The 20,242-nt window shown below is 39.9% G+C and overlaps 1 protein-coding gene across 5 annotated transcripts in view; it reads right to left on the bottom strand.

The window, feature by feature from the left end:
* Window positions 1–20,242, bottom strand: part of Wdr7 (WD repeat domain 7) — a 283,068-nt gene that overhangs the window by 95,745 nt on the left and 167,081 nt on the right. For all 5 annotated transcript variants that reach the window (XM_017601032.3, NM_023975.2, NM_001395078.1 and 2 more), the window contains one exon: window positions 16,792–17,013. In XM_017601032.3, the coding sequence (XP_017456521.1) occupies window positions 16,792–17,013 (222 nt within the window). The remainder of the gene's footprint in view (window positions 1–16,791; window positions 17,014–20,242) is intronic.

Here is a 20,242-nt window from a genome sequence, read left to right as displayed (position 1 = left end):
TTCAGTATACAAATTGAAAAGCCATGGTGTCATGTACGCCAGCAAAGCAACCATTGGTATTTACTCTGAAAGGGCTGTATCTGCTTTTGTTGTTTTAAGGAAGGAAACCAAGTCCTTACACTGTCAGATACTCATTCCTTCCTATTTATTTAGATCATCTCTACTTAGCATCACTCAGATCAATAAAATATATATTCTTCTGTATTTCTTAAGTTTACTGACAGACTTGAGACAGCGCCTGTTATTATCAACACCTTTTATGCTTTTCCCCCCATTCCAAGGCCTCTTGATTACTAGGAGAGTGCTCTACCACTAGCTGCTTCTACCTGAAATCGTCTTCTGAAGAACTGTCATATTTACATGAAAATCCATTCACTTTTTAAAAAAATTGTTATTAACAATACATACGTGTATCTAGTAAATCCCTCCTCCCCCTGATTCTATGACTATTCAGTAAGGTGAAACTGTACACCATCTGCCGCTTTTCTACAGACTCTGAAGAAAAATAGTGTGTAATTTTCTTTCTGCTATTCTGAGTCTTGTTAGGTGTGTTCCAACGTGATTCTTCTGTATGACTTTCTATCATGTTCACCATGGTTAGCTAGTTGGGTATTCTACAGTTTCCAAGTATAAACTTTTAATATTTGTAATTTTTATTTTATTTATTTTACTTTTTATTTTGCTAAATTTGCTGTTATCTTTCATCTTGGTACTTGGACCAGGGATGATGCTCAGTGGGTAAAGATACTTGTTTCTAGGCTTGACAACCCAGGTTCACTCATTTGATTGAAGAACATGTGCTTAACGAATTCTACATAAGTGCCATGCCATGTGCCTTTGAACACACACATGCACACACAAACAAATAAATACCATGAACTGTAAAATATCTGGGCATGGTGGTACAAACCTTTAAAGCAAGTGGATTTCTATGAGTTTAAAGCCAGCCTGGTCAACATAGTGACTTGTAGGTTGGCCCAACTATATACTAGACACTGCCTCAAAATAAACAAATAGATGGTCCACACATGGCATTTGTTAGTGTCTACAGTGGCACAATTAATAATGTGGTTTTTAGGTCCAGCTTAAACTCCTTAATGAGAACTTTAGGCAATTATTAAGACTTCTTATGCAGAAAAAATTCTGGATACAATGATGTCATATTTTACTTATATTGAAATTAATAGTCAGAAAAGAACCTATTGTTAATGGGTGGATATATCATACCATACCTATCTGGATTAATAGGTTATAGACCTTCAAAAAAATCAGCAAAGTCAGGTCAAACGTCACATAAAAGCTGGCTTAGATTATGGTGAAAAACACTGTAGAGCTGCTTTACCACTCACACACTGCTGCCAGGAGTACTTAGTCACTACTGCCATGAGTACTTAGTCACTACTCAGTCGACAAAATAGACAGTGGCTCCTTTCTCAGTAGAGCTTCATTATTATAACAGGAAACATGTTGTATAGTTAGACAGCAGTAAGGACTTTGGAAAGCATAGACTAACAGGGATTACATATGAAATAGAGAAGTTAAGAGGCCACAAGATTAAACAACAAAGTATGAGCAATCTTGGGGGATGGGAAACCTAAGCCAAGGCATAAATGAAGTGAGGGGGCCATGCAGTGATGGGGCCAGAGGAATTGCTGGACTTTCAAATGAGAAGTAAAAGCACCACCATCAAGGATGCTAAGCTAACACACCCTACAGCGGAGATCAAAGTAAAGAAGGACGGCTCACCAATAAATGTCAAAACAGCAACCAATCAGATGGGATGGACAGAAATAGGTTCATTCTGGAGAGATAGCTAAGATGAAAGCAATACAGCTTCCTGGGTTTGTATGAGAAATGAGGATTGGCTACGAACTGAAGCAAAGCAAGAAACAAATGAAGGGCATCCATTAATGCCTCTGTTTCCTCTGGATTAAAATCGTCTCTCCTGGAGGGAGAAGGAAGCCTAGGGATACTGCAAGGATGCCACGGAAGGGAGCCCAGTGATGCAGACCTATGGGCCACTGTCATCCACACTGAAGAGGACCTCCTGGTGACAAAGCTGCCTCTGAGTCACTCATGCTCCTGTAATCAGCCCTGCCACATTCAGTGCTATAACAACGCCCCCCAAAACCACCGCGTCACTTGACTATGTGAACGTGGTTGGCATTGTTCCTTTGTTTTTTTCATATCTAATCTTCGGTGGACAGATGTAGTTTTATCTCCCCCAAGAAAAAATCATGCAACACCATCGATTGAGCATAAATAGAACAGGTTTATAAGGATAAAATAAAAAATATTTATTATTATTGAGTTTCAAGGATGTATAACTTCTAGTTTTCATACTTGAAAAAAGAATTTTGTTGTTTCTGTAAACTTCCTTTTGCAAAAACACTGTGATGCCAAACTCCAACTTTTAAAACACATAGACAAAAAAGCCATTCAATTACAATTAATATTAAAGACCTACACTGCTACTGATAACATCTTTATGAAAACTGTAGGCCTCTGTCGAACACAATTTTCAAACTAAGGTATAAAACAAGAACTCCAAGAGTCAGAAGTTCTAGTCAGCTGAAGGTGCAGAATCAGCTGTGTGTGTTTGTCAAGAGTCCAGTGCCTCTGAAGTGAAACTTTGCTTAACAGAGACAATTAGTGCTGGTTACCTAGAGCTGAGAAATCAGTTGTGGGACCTCAGCATTGAGATGTCTCCACAGCACATGGAAGCGGTGCTCCCGAGGGGCCAAGTTTGCACCACGTGCCATCAGCCACACTTGGTCAACGTGTAGGAAATCCCCACCTTACTGGTGTTAGCAGCACAACAGCTACACAGCTGGGGGCTGGTTGGGGTCATAAAGCGCAGCTGAGGGTCGGCACTGTGAGACGCCCTGGTGAAGATGCACTTGGTTACACTAGAAACTCCAAGACTGAGGCAGCATGGAGAGGAGCTGAGGCTTGGCACCATACGGCACAGTCGGAGTTCATGAAGAGAGGCCAAGGAAGGTAAAGCCCCCAAGACTGCAGCATATTAGAGATGGCAAGACTCTGCGACAACTGCCAAGAACAGAGTAGCTGTGAGTAGAGCTGGTCTGAGCATAGGAGACAAGGTGTGTGTGTGCTGAGGGTGGCAGAGTCTGAAAGGTGGAGATTCTTCAGCCCTCTGGATCCCAGAGGATAGTGAGTAAACCCAACATGGCGGACACTGAACTATAGGATTTAACTTACAGTGTTGGGGCCTGATGTTTCTGTGTTCAGATTGTGACTTTACCCTCGGTCTTATATTAAGAAGTTATAAGTTATTTTTTAGTCTATAGAGCTACATATTAAGTGGCTTTGAATATTTAGATTTATTTAGGACATTTTTAAAGAGACTGAATTTATACTATGTTTTATTCTGTAATATTGATATAAATATAAGATCCTGGGAACAAACAGGAAAGGAAAGGTCATGGTTTAATGGTAACGTATTGGTGTGTCAAACTGACATGGAGTCAATTTTCCCAGTTAATATTTTGTCAGTTTGACAGAAGTTAAAGTTGTTTGAGAAGAGAAACTTCAGTAGAAGTGTCTGCCTCACATTGCCTGTAGACAAATCTCTAGGGAATTTCTTTAGTGATTGATACGGAAGAGCCCAGATTCCTGGGAACAGTGCCTCCAGGACAGGGGCCCTGGGCTGTGTAAGAAAGCAGGCTGAGCGAGTCATGGGGAGCGCCAGGAAGCAGCATTCCTTCCGGGTCTCTTCAGCTCCTGCCTTTTCTCCCTGCCTCAAATTTCTGCTCTGACATCCCATTATAATAAACTGTGATCTAAAAACTAAACAATCCTTTTCCTCCCTAAGTGCTTTTAGTCATGGTGTTTATATGCGTAATAGAAACTCTAATTCATATATAATGTGTTTATAATAAAACCTATTTATAAATTTCTTAGAGATTTAAGGGAGATTACACATACACATACACATACACACACACATACACACATACATATGAGAGACAGTTTCTATCCCAGGCTGGCCTTGAATTCTTTACGCAACCAATGATGACTGAATTTGTGACCTTTTTTCACCTCTGAAACATTGGTCACACTCAGACCTGTGACACATACCTAGTTTATATGGTCTGAGGATTAAACCTAAGGCTTCATGTATGATAAGCAAGCACTTGACTATCCTCAGCCAACATGAATTTTACACTTACCCTTCCTTATCTCACAAATGTTTCTAAGAACAATTCTAACACCTACAGTTTTAAAAGAATTTTATCTCAGGTGGTTTGTAAATACTTTACACACACTGGTTACTTCATCCTTGCAGTAACTCTGAAAAACAGTTTCCTAGCTAAGGAACAAACTCAGGAAGAACTGAAGGTCATGCAGCTACTAAGTGGTTCAACCAAAGCAACTCGGTTTCAGAATAGTTAAATTGTAATAAAAACGGCTGAATTATCTAACTAATTAGCTCAGAGGGTGGTAGAAGTGTCATTTATTCATCCTGATTCGTTTCCATTATCTCTTCTCTTTGAAAATTTAACAAAGTATAACCTGTGCATTAAGATAATTTAATGATCAGAAGAACTACCATAAAATACTCAATTTAAAATAACTATAAAAGATTCCATATTCTATTGAGTTTTCTACTCTAGGTATACATCAAAATTATCTGTGGGAAATTTAAAACTGTCAAAGCTGGCCAGATGTGTGGTACACTCCTGTATCCCCAGACTTAGAAGCTCGACACAAGTAGACTATACACAGAAGTCTGACGCTACTTTGGCTTACATGATGAGAACCTTTATTAAAAACACCAAAAGGAAAATAACAGACACCAGAGTCTCCCTCTTGACTGTGAACAGCTCGACAGGAGGCTCCGACTCCGCACTGTTAAAATACCCTAGTTGTGACATGAGACCAGTACACACTGGAGCTCAACACCTACATTCAGGAGATCCAATGGCAATCAGTGACAGCCAAAAGTAGCGCCGGGAGGAAGGGAGGTGGTCAAGGTAAGTTAGCAGAGGAGAAGAGCTGGCAGGAAACATGCAGTGCATTAAGGAACAGAAAGAACAGACTTCAGAGAGCATTAACGCCCGGCGTCAAAGGGAAAAGATAAGTATGAGACCTCTGTGGCCACAGCAGTGGCTCAGTAACATAAATTAATGACTGAACAGTGAGAATACCACGCTTTGAACATGGTATATCCTGAGGAACTGCCATCTGTGCTGTCATGTGTGCATGAGTGTGTGTGTGTGTGTGTGTGTGTGTGTGTGTGTGTATTGCTACTGTTCACTTTGTAACTTACAAATATCACGAGTTTCTCTTTTCTCTTTTTATCTTTATTTCTCTCATAACTAATTCAATGGTGTTGTCCTACTCTTGGGATAAGTACTGAGATTAAGGGCTGCATGTGGAGCAGTGCTAGGATGCTTGTGGAATCCCCAGGCTCTGACCCCCAACCAACACACACACAAGAAAGGGATTTATGTGAGTTCGGGCTAAGCTTTTTTTCTCATTTAAATATGTAATAAAATTTAGGAAAGAGATTCATTATAAAATCAATCTCAATCTATATTAATATATTCATTTAATATACTCTCAGGATTAGAAAGCAAGGGAAGTATCTGGAGGGTGACTTTCACAACGGACACAATAAGCAAAACACAATTAAACATATACAGCACCACAGCAGACTCATAAAATTAAAACATTCCTTTGGTAGCATCTCACTGATGCTCTCATTTAGTGGTACTCTAGTTCACCAAGAATATGGCTCTATCGCTTGTTGAAAAACAATTATTTTAACCTCTACACCAAGACAGATCTTGCATATCCTTCTCCAGGGTCTAGGTAAGTAAGTCTGCATGACTTTCCCTCTACAAATCCTCTCCCATTCAACAGTTCCAGCTCACGCCACATCCAGTGCAGCAGCCTATTGTGGCCATCTCTGCCTGCTTCACAAGCAATCTCTGGGCTCCCACAAGGACCACCCCTGCCTGCTCACAGCTGCCTGTCTCCCCACAACATCCAACCTCATCACCAGGCCAGATCTACCCTGATACCCCAAACTTGAATCAGGATGCATATTTTGTATACCACACCAAGCCCCTGTGTCTGCCTAACTTCATTCCATCTAAGCCATTTGTCCATTCTAGGCCCACCCTCCAGCATATTCTTTCTTCTGCCTCAACCTGCTTTGTTTATGTCAGACACAGAACTAACAACAACAACAATAACAACATTGCACACGTCCAACTCCTATCACAAAAATGCAAACCATATGAAATATCACTCAAGTGTCTTCCCTCCAAAACACCAGCCATGTAGAAATGCCAGCCAATGAAAATTACCTAGATGAACTCCAGGACACAGGATTTAAAAGAACAATCATAAACTTCATCAAAGAATTCAAGACATTTAAAGAAAACTCAAAGGAAAAGCTCAACAAAAGGGACAGACATTTAAGGAAAATAAACAGCTCAGTGATGCCCAAAAAAACGAATACAAAGCCGAAGGGAATGACCGGGAGGACCCACGACTTGAAGACAACACCCAATACAGAGCCAGAAACACTGGAAAGGACTCAAGATGAAATGAAGAGGGAATTACAAAGGCTAACAATTCAACTGAAAAATGCAAAGAAACACCCTACAAGGGCAGAAGATAAATATCAGGTCTAGAAGTTAAAGTACATAATCTAGATAAAATAAATAAAGAATATAAAAAAGGTAAAAAAAAATACGAAAGTACAATACAGAAAATGAAAAGACCAAACCTTCCAATCATGCATAGAAAAAAAGAAAACACAAGTCAACAGCATAGACAAGATCTTCCACAAGATTATAAAAGGATGCTTCTACAACCCAAGGAAAGACACATCCATACAGATACAATGTCACATAGAACACCAAACAGACAAGATAAGAAGAGAAAATCTTCACAACGTATCATAATTAAAACACCAGGTATGAACAACAAAAGCAATAACCCTCAAACCACATGTTACATATAAAGGGAACCCATCAGAATAACAGAGGACTTCTCTAATGAAACTTTGAAAGTAAAGGATTTGGGAGCAATGCATTCAAATCCTAAAAGACCATGATGGCCAACCTAGATGAATATTCCTACAAAACTATCCGCTACTCTCAAGACTGTTTTAATCACTGTTCTATTGCTCTGAAGAGATAGCATAAGCAAGAAACATTATGAAATAAAGCACTTAAATTAGGGGCCTGCTTACAGTTTCAGAGGCTTAGTGCACTGTCATCATGTAAGGGAGCAGGGCAGCATGCAGGCTAGTACTAAAGCAGGAGTAGCTGAGAGCTATATCCTGATTCATAGGTGGGAAGAGGGCCTAAGGGAGCATCAAACCTGATATGGGCTTCTGACACCTCGAAGTCCATCCCCAGTGACATATTTCCTCCAACAAGGCCATTGTCTTAGTAAGAGTTTCACTGAGGACAACATTTAACCAGTGCTGGTTTACAGGGTGAGAGATTCAGCCATTATCATCATAGCAGGGAGCATGGCAGAGTCCAGGGAGACAGGATGCTGGAGAAGGAACTGAGAGTTCTACATCCCGATCTGAGGGCAGCCAGAAAGAGACTGTCTCTTCCGAACTGAGTGCAGCTTGAGCACTAGCAGCCTTCAAATCCCACCTACACAGCAACACACGTCCTCCAACAAGGCCACAACTATTCCAACAAGGCCACACCTCCTAATACTGCCAGTTTCCATGGGACAAGCATATTCAAACCACCACAGCCATGCTTACACCAATAAGACAGCATCTCCTAACCGTTCTAATCATCTCAAACAGTTCTACTTCCTGGTGACCACAAGCACTCAAATATATGAGCCTATGGGGGCCATTCTTATTCAAACCACCACAAAGGACAAAGAAAGAATTCCCATGTATAGATATAAACAGCCTGCAAATTGTCTAACCAACAAGCCAAAACTGAATGAATGAATGAATGAATAAATAAATAAATAAATAAATAAATGGAGCAATCTTTGTGCTGAAGAGAGGAAATTAGCATAGAAAAGATTCTCTCAAATCGAAACAAAGCCGTAATTACTAAACCATGAAATATCGCTGAGAATACTAATAAGACCACCAAAAATCAGCAACACAATGACCACCTTGAGACTACCACACACAAAAACTGGTGTAGGGGAGCACAGAATAGAGAATGACAGGGTACAAGTGATTTGATAGAGAAAATGGGAAACATAGGGGGCTTTAATTAGAAGGGGAGAGGGAGATAAACACAGGAGAGAGGACAACCTTAGAGTGAAATGGTCAGAAGAACTCACACTAATAGCTCTCTACCTAATCAGACCAAATAGTACTGGCAAATCTGTCTATAAATATCCATAAATAGTTGAAAGGAAGTCTTCCCTTTTAGGCTGACAATCTCCCTCCCTTTGGAGCCAAAGATCATCTAACAAAACCCAGCACCAGGGACGCATAAGAACCTCTCTTTTGAGTTGTTGGTCAAGGTTTCCACAAGACTCCATTACAGGCTGGTGCTGTTCCACTTGGCTGCCCCTAGAGATGAAGACAGGCTTCTGTTTCAGAAAACACTGCATTTCAGACACAGGCCTGAGCTGAAACTGACACCATCCTCCTTCCTGGGGACGAATGTTTGTCATATTAGAAAGAAACCTCTACTATAGATTCCAAAGGTGGAAAGCAACCAACAGCCCTTCCCAACTATGATATTTATGAACCACAAAAAGACCACATGGCATGACAACTAAGGGCGCAGTAGTAGCACAATACCCTAGTAGCAACCAATAACTTTCTCACTGGACACATGACCAGCTCCACAAGAGGGAAGCCATTCCTGGTACCAGGAACCTAGCCAACTAACTGGGGCTGCTGATGTGAGGGATCTTGGAAGAGGTCACACAACTGCCCCTTTACTAAACAAGTATAATTCCTAACTATAGTCTAAGTATTTGTCTTTATAAACATAGATACGTGCAGTCATAACCCCTTAAAACAACAATATATTCTCTTTGCAACTGTCAGAGACCATTACAGAAAACCCATAACCAGCCAAAATGCAGAATTGGAGAACACAGTCCCAAAGTATACATCTATAATACGGCTCCTTAACCTATGACCCAGGGATCACTGTAGAAGAGGGGATGAAAAGAATGTAAGTAATAGAACAGGAAGTGTGTGGTAAGATTGTGTCTCCAAGAAATGTCAGAAGCTACAACCATTAAGTCTTCATAACATGACTACCCAAACATGAGCTGGACGAGGTCAGCATCAACAGACATGCTAACGGACTAGAGAAAACCCAGGAGGACACAACCCTATACAACAAACCATGGGCAACTGAAGAATGAAACTAAGGAATGCTGAAAGCAGGAGAAATAGTCTTTCTTAGGGATGAGCACACCAACTGATTATCCAAAACCAAATGGTCAGCCCTGAAAACATTCGTACAGGTAACATTACAGAGGCTGAACAGGTTCTGTTTAGGAGTATATTTGTATGCACATATACATATACATGCAGCAACAATTAATGAAAAAGAAGGTCATGAATTTGAAAGAGAGTCAGGGTGCTGATGTGGTAGGGATTAAAAGAAGAAAGGGGAGGAGGATTTATAATATAATCTCAAATAATACAAGATAATAAAAACCAACTGACAAATTTTTACACTAGTCCTTATCCATTATTATTTTAATGACATTCCTCTGAAAATGGAATGGAATCTAGGAGGTTTTGCCTACAACAAAAGCAAAAATGCACATCATTATGGCCATGCACTGCCTAGGGATCATATACCATAGCCAGTTGGAGAGCTTGTCATTACAATATTTGTAATGATCGACTAAAGGAAATAAAACGCTTTTCTTAATCTAAGTTTTCATACTAAAGTTGAAAGCCATTTTCAAACTACAGAGATGCATGCAGATTTTGTGTGCTTTTGCCTCCTGTCAGCACCAACTCATCCCTAAGTGAGAGAGGCAAGATATTCACATCTGCAGACAGCCTGGTGCTCACCGAACACCCTCAGCTTTCTACCAGCACAGCTCAGTTTTGCTTACTTACAACCGTGGAATGGAGGATACAGTACATATTATTACAGTTTGAACCAGGTCTTCTAGTCCATTTTGGCATTTTAGAGTTAAAAGATTAACTTTGAGCTAGCCTACGGCAAGGGGGAAGGAGTAACTCCTTTCTCAGACATTAGATGCTATCCATCAAAAGCTCAGTGCTGGGCGTGGCTTAATTCTCATCTAGTTGTTGGCCAATGGTGTCCTACGACCCACCTCAAATAGGATATTGACACATTTCTAGATTAGCCCCCATAATTGATGATGCAATTCTATTACTGAGAACATGTACCTTAATCACAAAATATAAGGAAATCAAGTGGGCATTCATGTGAAAGCTTCATCCCTACTACCTAGCTTTACAGTACTGGAAGGTGCTAGGTGTGCTACTGGGGAAGAAAAGTCACAGTAGTACCCACCGGTGAGTCCCAGGAACTATAACAACTGGCCTGGCAAAATGTGCCTATCGGTGCAGTAGTGGCATAACGACACCATGTTAAGTATCTAGTTTCTGGATGGATTTTAGGGCTACTCCACAAGACAGAACCGGTTACTATTTTTCTTTATTGTTGTTGTTAAACGGATCTAATATTAACCTGTTTCCTAAAAGTTTGGCTTACATTAGTGTGTAAATCAACCTTCGTACAAGAACTTTCTTCTTGCAGTAGATGATGGTTGGTTAGTAAAGAGACACACGGCTGGTCAACATGCAGAGAGTAAAGACTGTGTGGTGCTCAACACTGAATGGGAGATCTATATCTATATCCATATCTATACCGATACCTGTACCTATACCTATACCTATATCTATATCTATACCTATACCTGTATCTATACCTATACCTGTATTTATATCTATACCTATACCTATACCTGTACCTATACGTATACCTATATCTATATCTATACCTATACCTGTATCTATACCTATACCTATATCTATATCTATATCTATATCTATATCTATACCTATACCTGTATCTCACCCCTCCTTGGAAGGTTCAGGAGTCAGAGAAGGATCAGAATGACTCTGACTGAGGAGGAGAAGAGAACTGCTGTGAGACAGTGTGTTCTGCACACAACATGCCATTGCATATGTGACCTCATGGCAGCTGCATTCTCAAGACCTATATAAAATCAAACCAGCGCAACCCCAGCATGGGCTGGGGAGTGGATCACAAAGTCCCATTCCCAGCTTAGGAGTTATTGGAAACTGATAGCTGTACAGGGAGGAAAAGTCTGTTTTCTTTAGGGAAGCGCCCTTGATAGGCTGCCCTTGCTTCAGGAGCTGGCCCTATATCCATGCACCTGATAGGAATAATAGATTAAAATAGCACATTTGCAAACACCTGGCAAAGAGAAAATATTCACTCATAACCCATCATGAGTGCACTTTATACTGTGTCCGGTGGGAAAAATATTTACCTTTAAGTGTAATAAGAAATATGGACAGATTGGAACGAAAAGGTCCCTTCCTCTAATCGTTTCTGTACTGATAAAAAGGGAAACAGTGTGTGCAAGGCCATCATACCCTGCAGTAGAGTCAGGGGACGCTGTCTGTCCCTACTCCTCAGACTGAGGACTGACTCCCACAAAAGCTGGGGCTGTTAGCAGTTCACATGTCTTAGCTGAGTCTCCCTGAAGCTTCCGCTCTAGGAAAGAGGCATCCTGGGTCACAGCCTCTTCTAGGGCACTTCTGATTCAATGACAAAGTGACATAAGTTACTAGAGTTGAGACTTGTGCCCAGGAGAGGCAAATGTAAGGGGTCAATCAGTCGCAGGGTTCCCTAAGATCAGCAAAGTTCTTTGCAATGGAAACTCAGCTCAATATCTTCCCTGGCCAATTCTCCTTCTTCCTTTCCCTTGAAGCTATTGATCCCAAGAACAGTCCTAGACACAAATCAGCCTTTGAGGCTGTCGCCTAGAGAAATGACTTATAACACCTGCCCAAAGTAAAGAATCCAATGAGAGGTCAAAGCAGATTTACTACAGATGTGCCAGCATAATTCTATAATTACAAAATAAGCAGAAAAGACCAAAAAAAAAATATGGAGCAGAAGATCCACAAGGTGATACCATAAATAATACTCTGAAGTAATACTCAATTGTGTATCAGAAAAGAAGAGGAGGATGAGGAAGAAGTGGAAGAATCATCATCGTTGTCGTCATCATTGCCATCATCATCTCCACTGAATTCATTTAGTATAAAAGAAGAGGGAGTCTACCCTCCCAGAGAGGAGAGTAGAAGACGGAGGTGAACTTTCTGGGATGTTTGGTATCTGGAAGCAGACTCTTTGGGCCAAAGGGGACGATTAAATGAAAACAGGTCCCCTCACTTATTGTACAGAGCACACTGCAACCAAAAAGGAACTAAGTAACTCAAGGACACACGGAAACAGTGTAACCTGATCTAGGCCTCTCATTAATTTCAGAGCTTTGAAAATTAGCTTTACAGCTTTTCTTCCATGTTATTTCAATAAGTACATCAGGGGTAAGTTCAAGAAGGGGATTCTCACTTCTCATTCCGTCACCACGCTATCCCTGCCTACGCCAAGCCTCTGGAAAGTTAAGCCAAAATAAAATAAGTTGCATTGGTCATAGTGGTTTTTATACAGCAACAAAAAAGTAATTAATATAATTAGCAATTAAAGTTCATCAAATATTGCATGTTAATGGCCTTATCTCAAAATGATAATTATTATTCATTCAATAAGAGAGCAAATAGAATAACTACTCAATGGTAATGATGCATTCTACCTGCCATAGAACAAAACAGTGACAGATACAAGAGAAGACGGCATTATGGTCGATTAATACTACATATGACTGACTGAAAGTTAGACATATATTTCCAAATGGCAGAGCAAGACTTAAATTTAACACAGAAATTCCTATTTGAAAAATGAAGGTCTCAAACGTCACTTGTTATTGTAGGTAAGTCCATCACCAAAGACCAGGAGACCTCTCCATAAAATATAGGATTATGCGATGGAAGGTAAGAGCAAATCCATGATTACATTTAAAATATTTTATATCTGAGCTGGGAAGACATATCAGTTTGCAAAATGCTTGCTTTGTAAGCCTAAGGACCTGGTTCAATCCCCAGAATCTGCATTTTAAAACCCAGACGTGGAGATATGTGCTTATGAGCCCAGTTCTGAGGAGGTACGGAGAAGCAGCTATCTGGGAGTCACTGGCCCCAGCCCAGCCTTACCTGTTGAGTTTCAGGCCAGTAGAAGCCTTGACTAAGAGAGTTCTAAAGAGTCAGATGGACCCTGAAAATTACAGCCAACAATGTCCTCTGGCTTCCATATGTATGTATTCACACATGTACAGGGATCCACATATATGTAAACTCACAGGAAAACAAGTGTACATTCATGCACGAATATTTCATGACTATTAAAATAATATAATGCAAATCTCATTTTGAAAAATAGGAAAAACATTTTAGAACCAGGCCGAGGCAGTACTGCATAGTAATATAATTTCACATAGGACTTCTTTCTAGAAATCTCTGAAAATCATTTTCTAACAATGAAATCATCATAATTATAATATGCTAAAGAAACAGAATCTTCATCTCTTTCCATATGCAGTCCAATATCCAAAGTTCTCAGAGTATACCGGGTTCTAAGACCTTTAGGTTGTTAAAATGTAGGTCCCTTTTATTTGCCAACCATGGGATGGTGAAGGATGGACAAAAACCCTAACACAGCAAATGTCAGTCTGTCTCCCTTGGGGCCAGAAACACACATTCAGATCATTTCATGTGGAGGTCCACTCCGTGCTTTTCAGCAAAATGAGATTCTAGGACTAACACTGTAACAGCTGATCTTGACTGTCAACTTGACTACATTTAGAATCAACTAAAACCCGAGTAGCTGGGTGCACCTATAAGGGAATTTGGGGGAGGGGGCTCATTTGAGGTCAGAAGACCCACCTTAAAGCAGAGCCGCGCCTGCTGCAGGCAGCCCGTATAAAAGGGCATGGAAGAAGGAAGCTTGTGTTTTTTGCCTACTTGCCCTCACTTTCACTGGCAAATGTGTCTGTGCTGCTGCCTAGGCATTATGTCCACAGGACTAGAACCTAACTGCTTCAGAATTCAAGCAAAGAATGAAGACTTGCTGAGACACCAGCCTCATAAGCCACTCTAATAAATTGTGTGTGTGTGTGTGTGTGTGTGTGTGTGTGTGTGTGTGTGTGTGTTATATGTTCGTTCTGTCACTTCTGTTCCTCTAGGTCAGTGGTTCTCAGCCTTCCTAATGCTGTGATCCTTTAATACAGTTCCTCATGTTGTGGTGACTGCCCAACCATAAAATTATTTTGTTCTACTTTATAAGTGTATTTTTTTTTCTTTTTTTGGTTCTTTTTTTCGGAGCTGGGGACCGAACCCAGGGCCTTGCGCTTCCTAGGCAAGCGCTCTACCACTGAGCTAAATCCCCAACCCCTATAAGTGTATTTTTGCTACTGCTATGAATCATAAGGTAAACATCTGAATGCATGATATCTGATATGGGACCCCCAAAAGGTCATGACTCTGGTATTGAGAACCACTGCTCTAGGGAAGCCTGGCTAATACAGTTGGTGGTACTAAAGAAACAGAAGTATAAAGATGAATTTTTTTTAAAAGTATCTGGAATAGACTCTCCACTTTGTTGATATATCCAGTTACTGAAGGCTCGCCTAGACTCATGTAGAGCATTAAAAATTCATGGTGTGAACTATTTAAAGAACTTGCCTATTAAAAGAACTTACCAAGATAAATGTATTTGATTATCCTGATGTACTTATTGTGAAGAGCAAGGATTTCTATGACTCTATACATAAAACTTTTGACAATTTGTGGAAAAATAAGTAAACTAGTAATGCTGGCTGCTTGAGTCCAGCATCTCTGCAAAGAATGAGCTCCAGAGAACAAACAACAAACAAACAAACAAACGGTCGCCGAGCATCACAGGATGCAGTGACAAAAGAAAAGAATGAACTCAGTGATACTCATGAACAGTTGCAGACATGTAGTCCAAAGGTTTCTACGCGAGCTCTGGAAGAGAATCTTCTCTCCAGCACCCGCAGAGCTCAGCTGAATGAGGAGAGGTTTACAGGGCCTGGTTTACAGGTCAGAGTGGTAGACTGCAGCGCTGCACCACTCTGAGCAGCCCTTACAGGCGCCAGTGAAAGGCCAGTACTGGAATAGCAGGGCTACGGCCTATACGCCACTCTAACGCATCTCTCTTTAATATATATTTTAACATACATTATATATTCTTTCTTAGTTTCTTTCTTTCAGTTAGTTCTTTTCCTCTAAAGAACCCTGACTAATATAAGCATCCTTTAAAATTCTTTATTAAATCCCCAAAACTTCTTTGGAAAAAGAATTCTCTATTTCTCTTCTGCCATAACTTTTCCTTTTCTCTTAACCCTTTCCTCTTTTTCTAGTTACAGTTTTCTAGTTTGCAAATCAACTCATTCTATTTAAGATAAGACATATGGAAGTACATTCATGAATTCCAGACTTTTGCATAGACAAGCTATTGGTTAAAGAGTGACATTAGAAGTACTCTACAATACCTGAATAATGAAATATAAATTATTCCATAGAACAACTAAACCTACCCATGACACATACACACAGTTTAATAAAATAAAAAATATTTAAAAAATAAATCTTTTTAAGGAATTTCATCTCCTGAAATCAGCGGGATTGTACCTTGCCCTTAAATGATGTCTCCATTCAGCAGGGGCTGTGGATGAACACTTTTAGTCCCAGCGCTCCAAAGGAGGAAGCAGGCAGATCTTTGTGAGTTCCAGTGACATGGTTTTCCAGAAATTATTTTACAAGTTCTTAATTGAAACTTGGTTTTGTGAGTGAGAATGCTTAGAAAAAGTGCTGTGTCTGAAAACACTGACTGGGTGATTAGAACCACACTGGCATCTAAAAGTTCGGATGTTGTAGCTCCAGACGTTTAAGTATCTTATTCTGGGCAAGCTTTAGCTCGCTAAAGCGCCATTCCTTGCCCACCTTTCCTTGCCCACCTCGATGTCAGAACTAACACCTGTGAAGAGGAGATGAAAACCCTTTTGGAATCTATTAAGTTAGCAGACCACTAGCTTTCATCAACTCAAGAGCTAAGAACACCATCAGATAGCTTCTGAGACTGAAACTGCACTGCTGATGTGGCTACCAATATATTTTTAAATTACTTTATGACTTTCTTCTTTCTGTTACTATAAAACTCCATGAAACAACTTCCACAGGAGAATGTAGGGACCGACGGTAACTTAGCTCTGTGTTCTCTGGGCCATGGTCACTCAAATTTGCCTACAAAAAAATCTCTATCTTAACTATTCCTTTTGAAGTGAGTGCCGCAGTATGTGTATGCACAGGTATGTGTGTGTGTGTGTGTGTGTGTGTACATGTGCATGTACATGTGTATGCACACACACTTTCAAACATTTTGGAGAAGAATCTTAATCAAAAATTCAGGAACACAAATTTCAGGAATGTGTTCTTTGGAGAAGAACTGAAAACAAAGTTTTAACTAAAATGAAATTTGGGCAATTCTAACTAAAGAGAAACAGAGCTAAGGAGAGGTACTGTTCCCTAACTTCACTTACTGTTACAGATATGCTAAAACCTCAGGATACAGTCAATATCCTGATATTCTGTTGACAATGATGATGTCTTAAAAACCAGGTTGAAGTCTGAGAACTTACACGTATGTCTGGCCAGAGAGTAGTTGGAACCTCCACTTGTCAAACCAAATCCTTCAGGAATTTGACTAGAGCTCCGAGGTCTGGTCAGCAGTTTTGGTGGTTCAATTTCAGCTCCAAACTCTGCTCCTATCACTCCCAGGAGAACAATAGCAGTGGCCTGCTTCCTTCTTTCTTCGTAAGATGTGGACATCTTTTTCATTTGTGGGACACTTGATAAGCAACCTAAAAACCAAAATATAGGAATTCAAATTGAAAAAATACCATTTGAAAAAGTCTATGCGTTTAGAAGAACGTTCTAACATTTCTGATTCTGCACTTCAGAAAGAATAGTTATTTTCAGAAAATGTTACCGGGACACCAGGGTGGAACAAGAATATGTCACTGATTCACGCAGACGGAAACGCCTTGTTAATAGCTCTCAAGTTGAGTACAGGAAGCTCCAGATCTTTATGGGTTTACTCCTTAAAGCACACCAGTTCCCTATAAAGTTTCGTTGTCCCCCTCTGAACACCGTGCGCAAATCTTAGGTGCTCATTTCAGATCATATGTAGACTGTTTTTATCATGACGCTCCCCTGACGTGACGACTTGACTTTGTAACTTCTAAGGCCATGAAAAAAAAATCACATCTCATTTCCTACATCTCCTATAAAACTCTGGTCTTGGATGTTTAAAAATATTTTATACTAAAAAAAAATTTCCAATCTATATTATAAATTTTCCCACTTAACAGAAATTTTGTTTGTAAAGACAAAAGAAATATTTATTAAAAAGATTAACAATTATTAAAGTAGGAGGAGGAAATGTAAAAGCTTCAGGACACCAGAGAAGGAACATCAATAGTCACTTCACTGTTTAAAAGGACCTTCGTTCCAGACAAAGTCATGTTTAACACTTGGATACCTAGATCTCTGCGTTCACGGAGACCCAGCCTCGCTCACAGACTTAAGAGGCACCGGGAGTTAGAACACAGAGCAACTGCGACTGGAGTCATCTTCGGTGGCACTGCAAGCCTCCCGCTCCCCTCCCCCACGTCTCAGCAGGAGCACGCTCCACAACAATAGTTCAAAGGGAAGCTCTATTCTGCAGTTGCACTGATTGTTCTGTCAGCTGACCTCTGCAGAAGGGATTGCTAACTGCTGCCTTGCTCCTCAGCTGACAAATGAATGATCGCAGCTCCATCTATTTTCACTATGGCTGCCTCTAGCCCAGGTGCTCAGACAGAGGGCCCGGTGTGACATCTTAGATCAAGATGAATTGGCACAAACTCCTGATCCAAGATTGTTTTATACCATTTAATTTAGTTTCTTCCCCTGCTTGGATGAGCACAGCTCTGGTTATGGATTTCTATTCTAATGTACTGAAGCAGGCCCCGAAAGAAGCCGATGGAGCAGCTGCTGGAGCAAGGGACTGCAGGGATACTGATCAATAGGCAAGGCATTGACCCCAGCCGCTCAGCCTCGGCAGCGCCAGGCTGGAGGGGGAGGGGCACAGCAGCACACATGGTCAGCTTCCAGTAGGAAATTAAACAAGGGGCATTCGAAGAGTTCCACCCTCACCCTGGCCCCCACCTTCTTTCTCTATGTCCCTTCTGTCTAATTACCTCAATCTGGTCTTGACTCCCACTCCTGAGGAAGGAATTAAGACTTTACACTAGTTTAATTCGGTACTTTCTGTCAGCCATTGATACATTTTATTTCTAAACTAATAGTAAGGATTGTAACAGGTGCCCTCTGCTAAGTGGCAAATATGAAATACTAATTACATCGCTTGGTGTAAATTTAAAGTTTGGCATGTGCTTGGGCTCATAATAACACTGTCGAAACAGTTATTAACTTCAGTGCTGCTAACATTCAGTATTTAATTTTTATAATCACTCAAATGTAAAGAGATAGCTCTTTGTGAACACGGAAATAGAAAAGGAAGAGCCACTGAGAGAGACACGGAGCGCTTGCTGAGTGACGGACGGCATAAGGGGCCAGATGCATCCCTGGTGCTGTGCCAAAAATAACGGCAAACCTGCCTTTAGATTCCCAGATTTGGAAATGTCTTTCCTTTATTGGTCTGGCCTACATTTTCTGTTTAAAAAAAAAATCTGTTAATTAGCTGCAATGTTTTCCTATAAATGAAACTGCCGATCAAAAGGGAGATCTGGAGATGTTAAAAATAAAATAGTTCTTTAAATGTAAGTCTTCCCACAGTTTCATGAAATCTGGTGTTTTTTTTCCCACAGAGACGTGGCCCCATTTAATCATGCTAAAGGGTGACATAGAGATCCATTTTCTTGACAGGACGGTTGATCACCCTATCACAGTAAGAAAATTAATACCTTCAACTAGCCTGTGCAGAAAATAGAAGGAACTGGATGGTGAGGGACATAAATGTCTTACATTGAAGTTGCAAACAGAAAATACATTCTGTGTGAGCATGATGCTTCCTGATGACTGGGCTGCTCTTAACACAACATGAGGGTTTGATTTCATTAAAACAACCATTTAATTCATAGGGTTTCTCAAAAGGACACAACTGTCTTTAGATTTAGCATAATTGACTCCGGATTTACAGGAACAAGAATAAACACTTTGCTTACAGCTTAACTGGAGCACAGGTAAAATATTTGAGAAGTTTAAGCTATTAAAAGGGCTGTGAGATATTGATTACTTCATTTAAAAAGCAGTCGGAGGGTGCAACTGAGAGGTCAAGATAAATGTAACAATTTGAAGCACTTTACTAAATAACTCTAAAGATCATGTTAATTGGCTTTGTGCAGTTCTGGGGTAAAATTAATTTTATCCTAGCTTACAATAAAAGGATTAAAAGACATATTAAGTTCTTCAGCTTTAACTGGAATAGGAATCAATGGACTTGAATTAAAGCTAAAGGCGGTTTTATGAGAGATGAGCTACCAGTAGATACTTTATATCTGCAATTAGCCATATATTGATAGAAGGTTGTTATTGTATTAGGCATTAAAACCGTAGATAAGTAGATACCACCAATTTAATACTCTGATAAAATACTTTAGGAATCCTGTGGTTTGATATAGAAAAACGGTTTTTGTTTTTTGTTTTTAAACCGATTCTTTGAACTGAATATCATAATGCTTTCTTACTTGACTTTTATCTTGGGAAATTCTAGTTAAAATTAATGAACAATGAGGTTAAATTTAATTGAGATTCCCTTCAAATTGTAACTATGTAAAACATGTCAGACTTTATACACATACCACTAGGATTTTTAAAGCTGGTGCATTATTTTAACACTGGTCATAGAACAGCAATTTCTATCAGAAATTTTTCATGTACAACAGAGTCCAAGTGACACTCATAATAACATGAACATTTTATAAATGTGATATGAATTAAAATGTACTAAAAATTCATTTTGGAAATTCAAAAATAGCTATTTGTCTTTGGTAAATACAAATAGTAGAAATAGATATTAAATGTTTT

This window comes from Rattus norvegicus, chromosome 18, assembly GCF_036323735.1.
Source record: "Rattus norvegicus strain BN/NHsdMcwi chromosome 18, GRCr8, whole genome shotgun sequence".
In the NCBI taxonomy this organism is placed as follows: Eukaryota; Metazoa; Chordata; class Mammalia; order Rodentia; family Muridae; genus Rattus; species Rattus norvegicus.
Note: the sequence above shows the minus strand (reverse complement) of the source record. Positions and strands in the feature narration are given on the sequence as shown.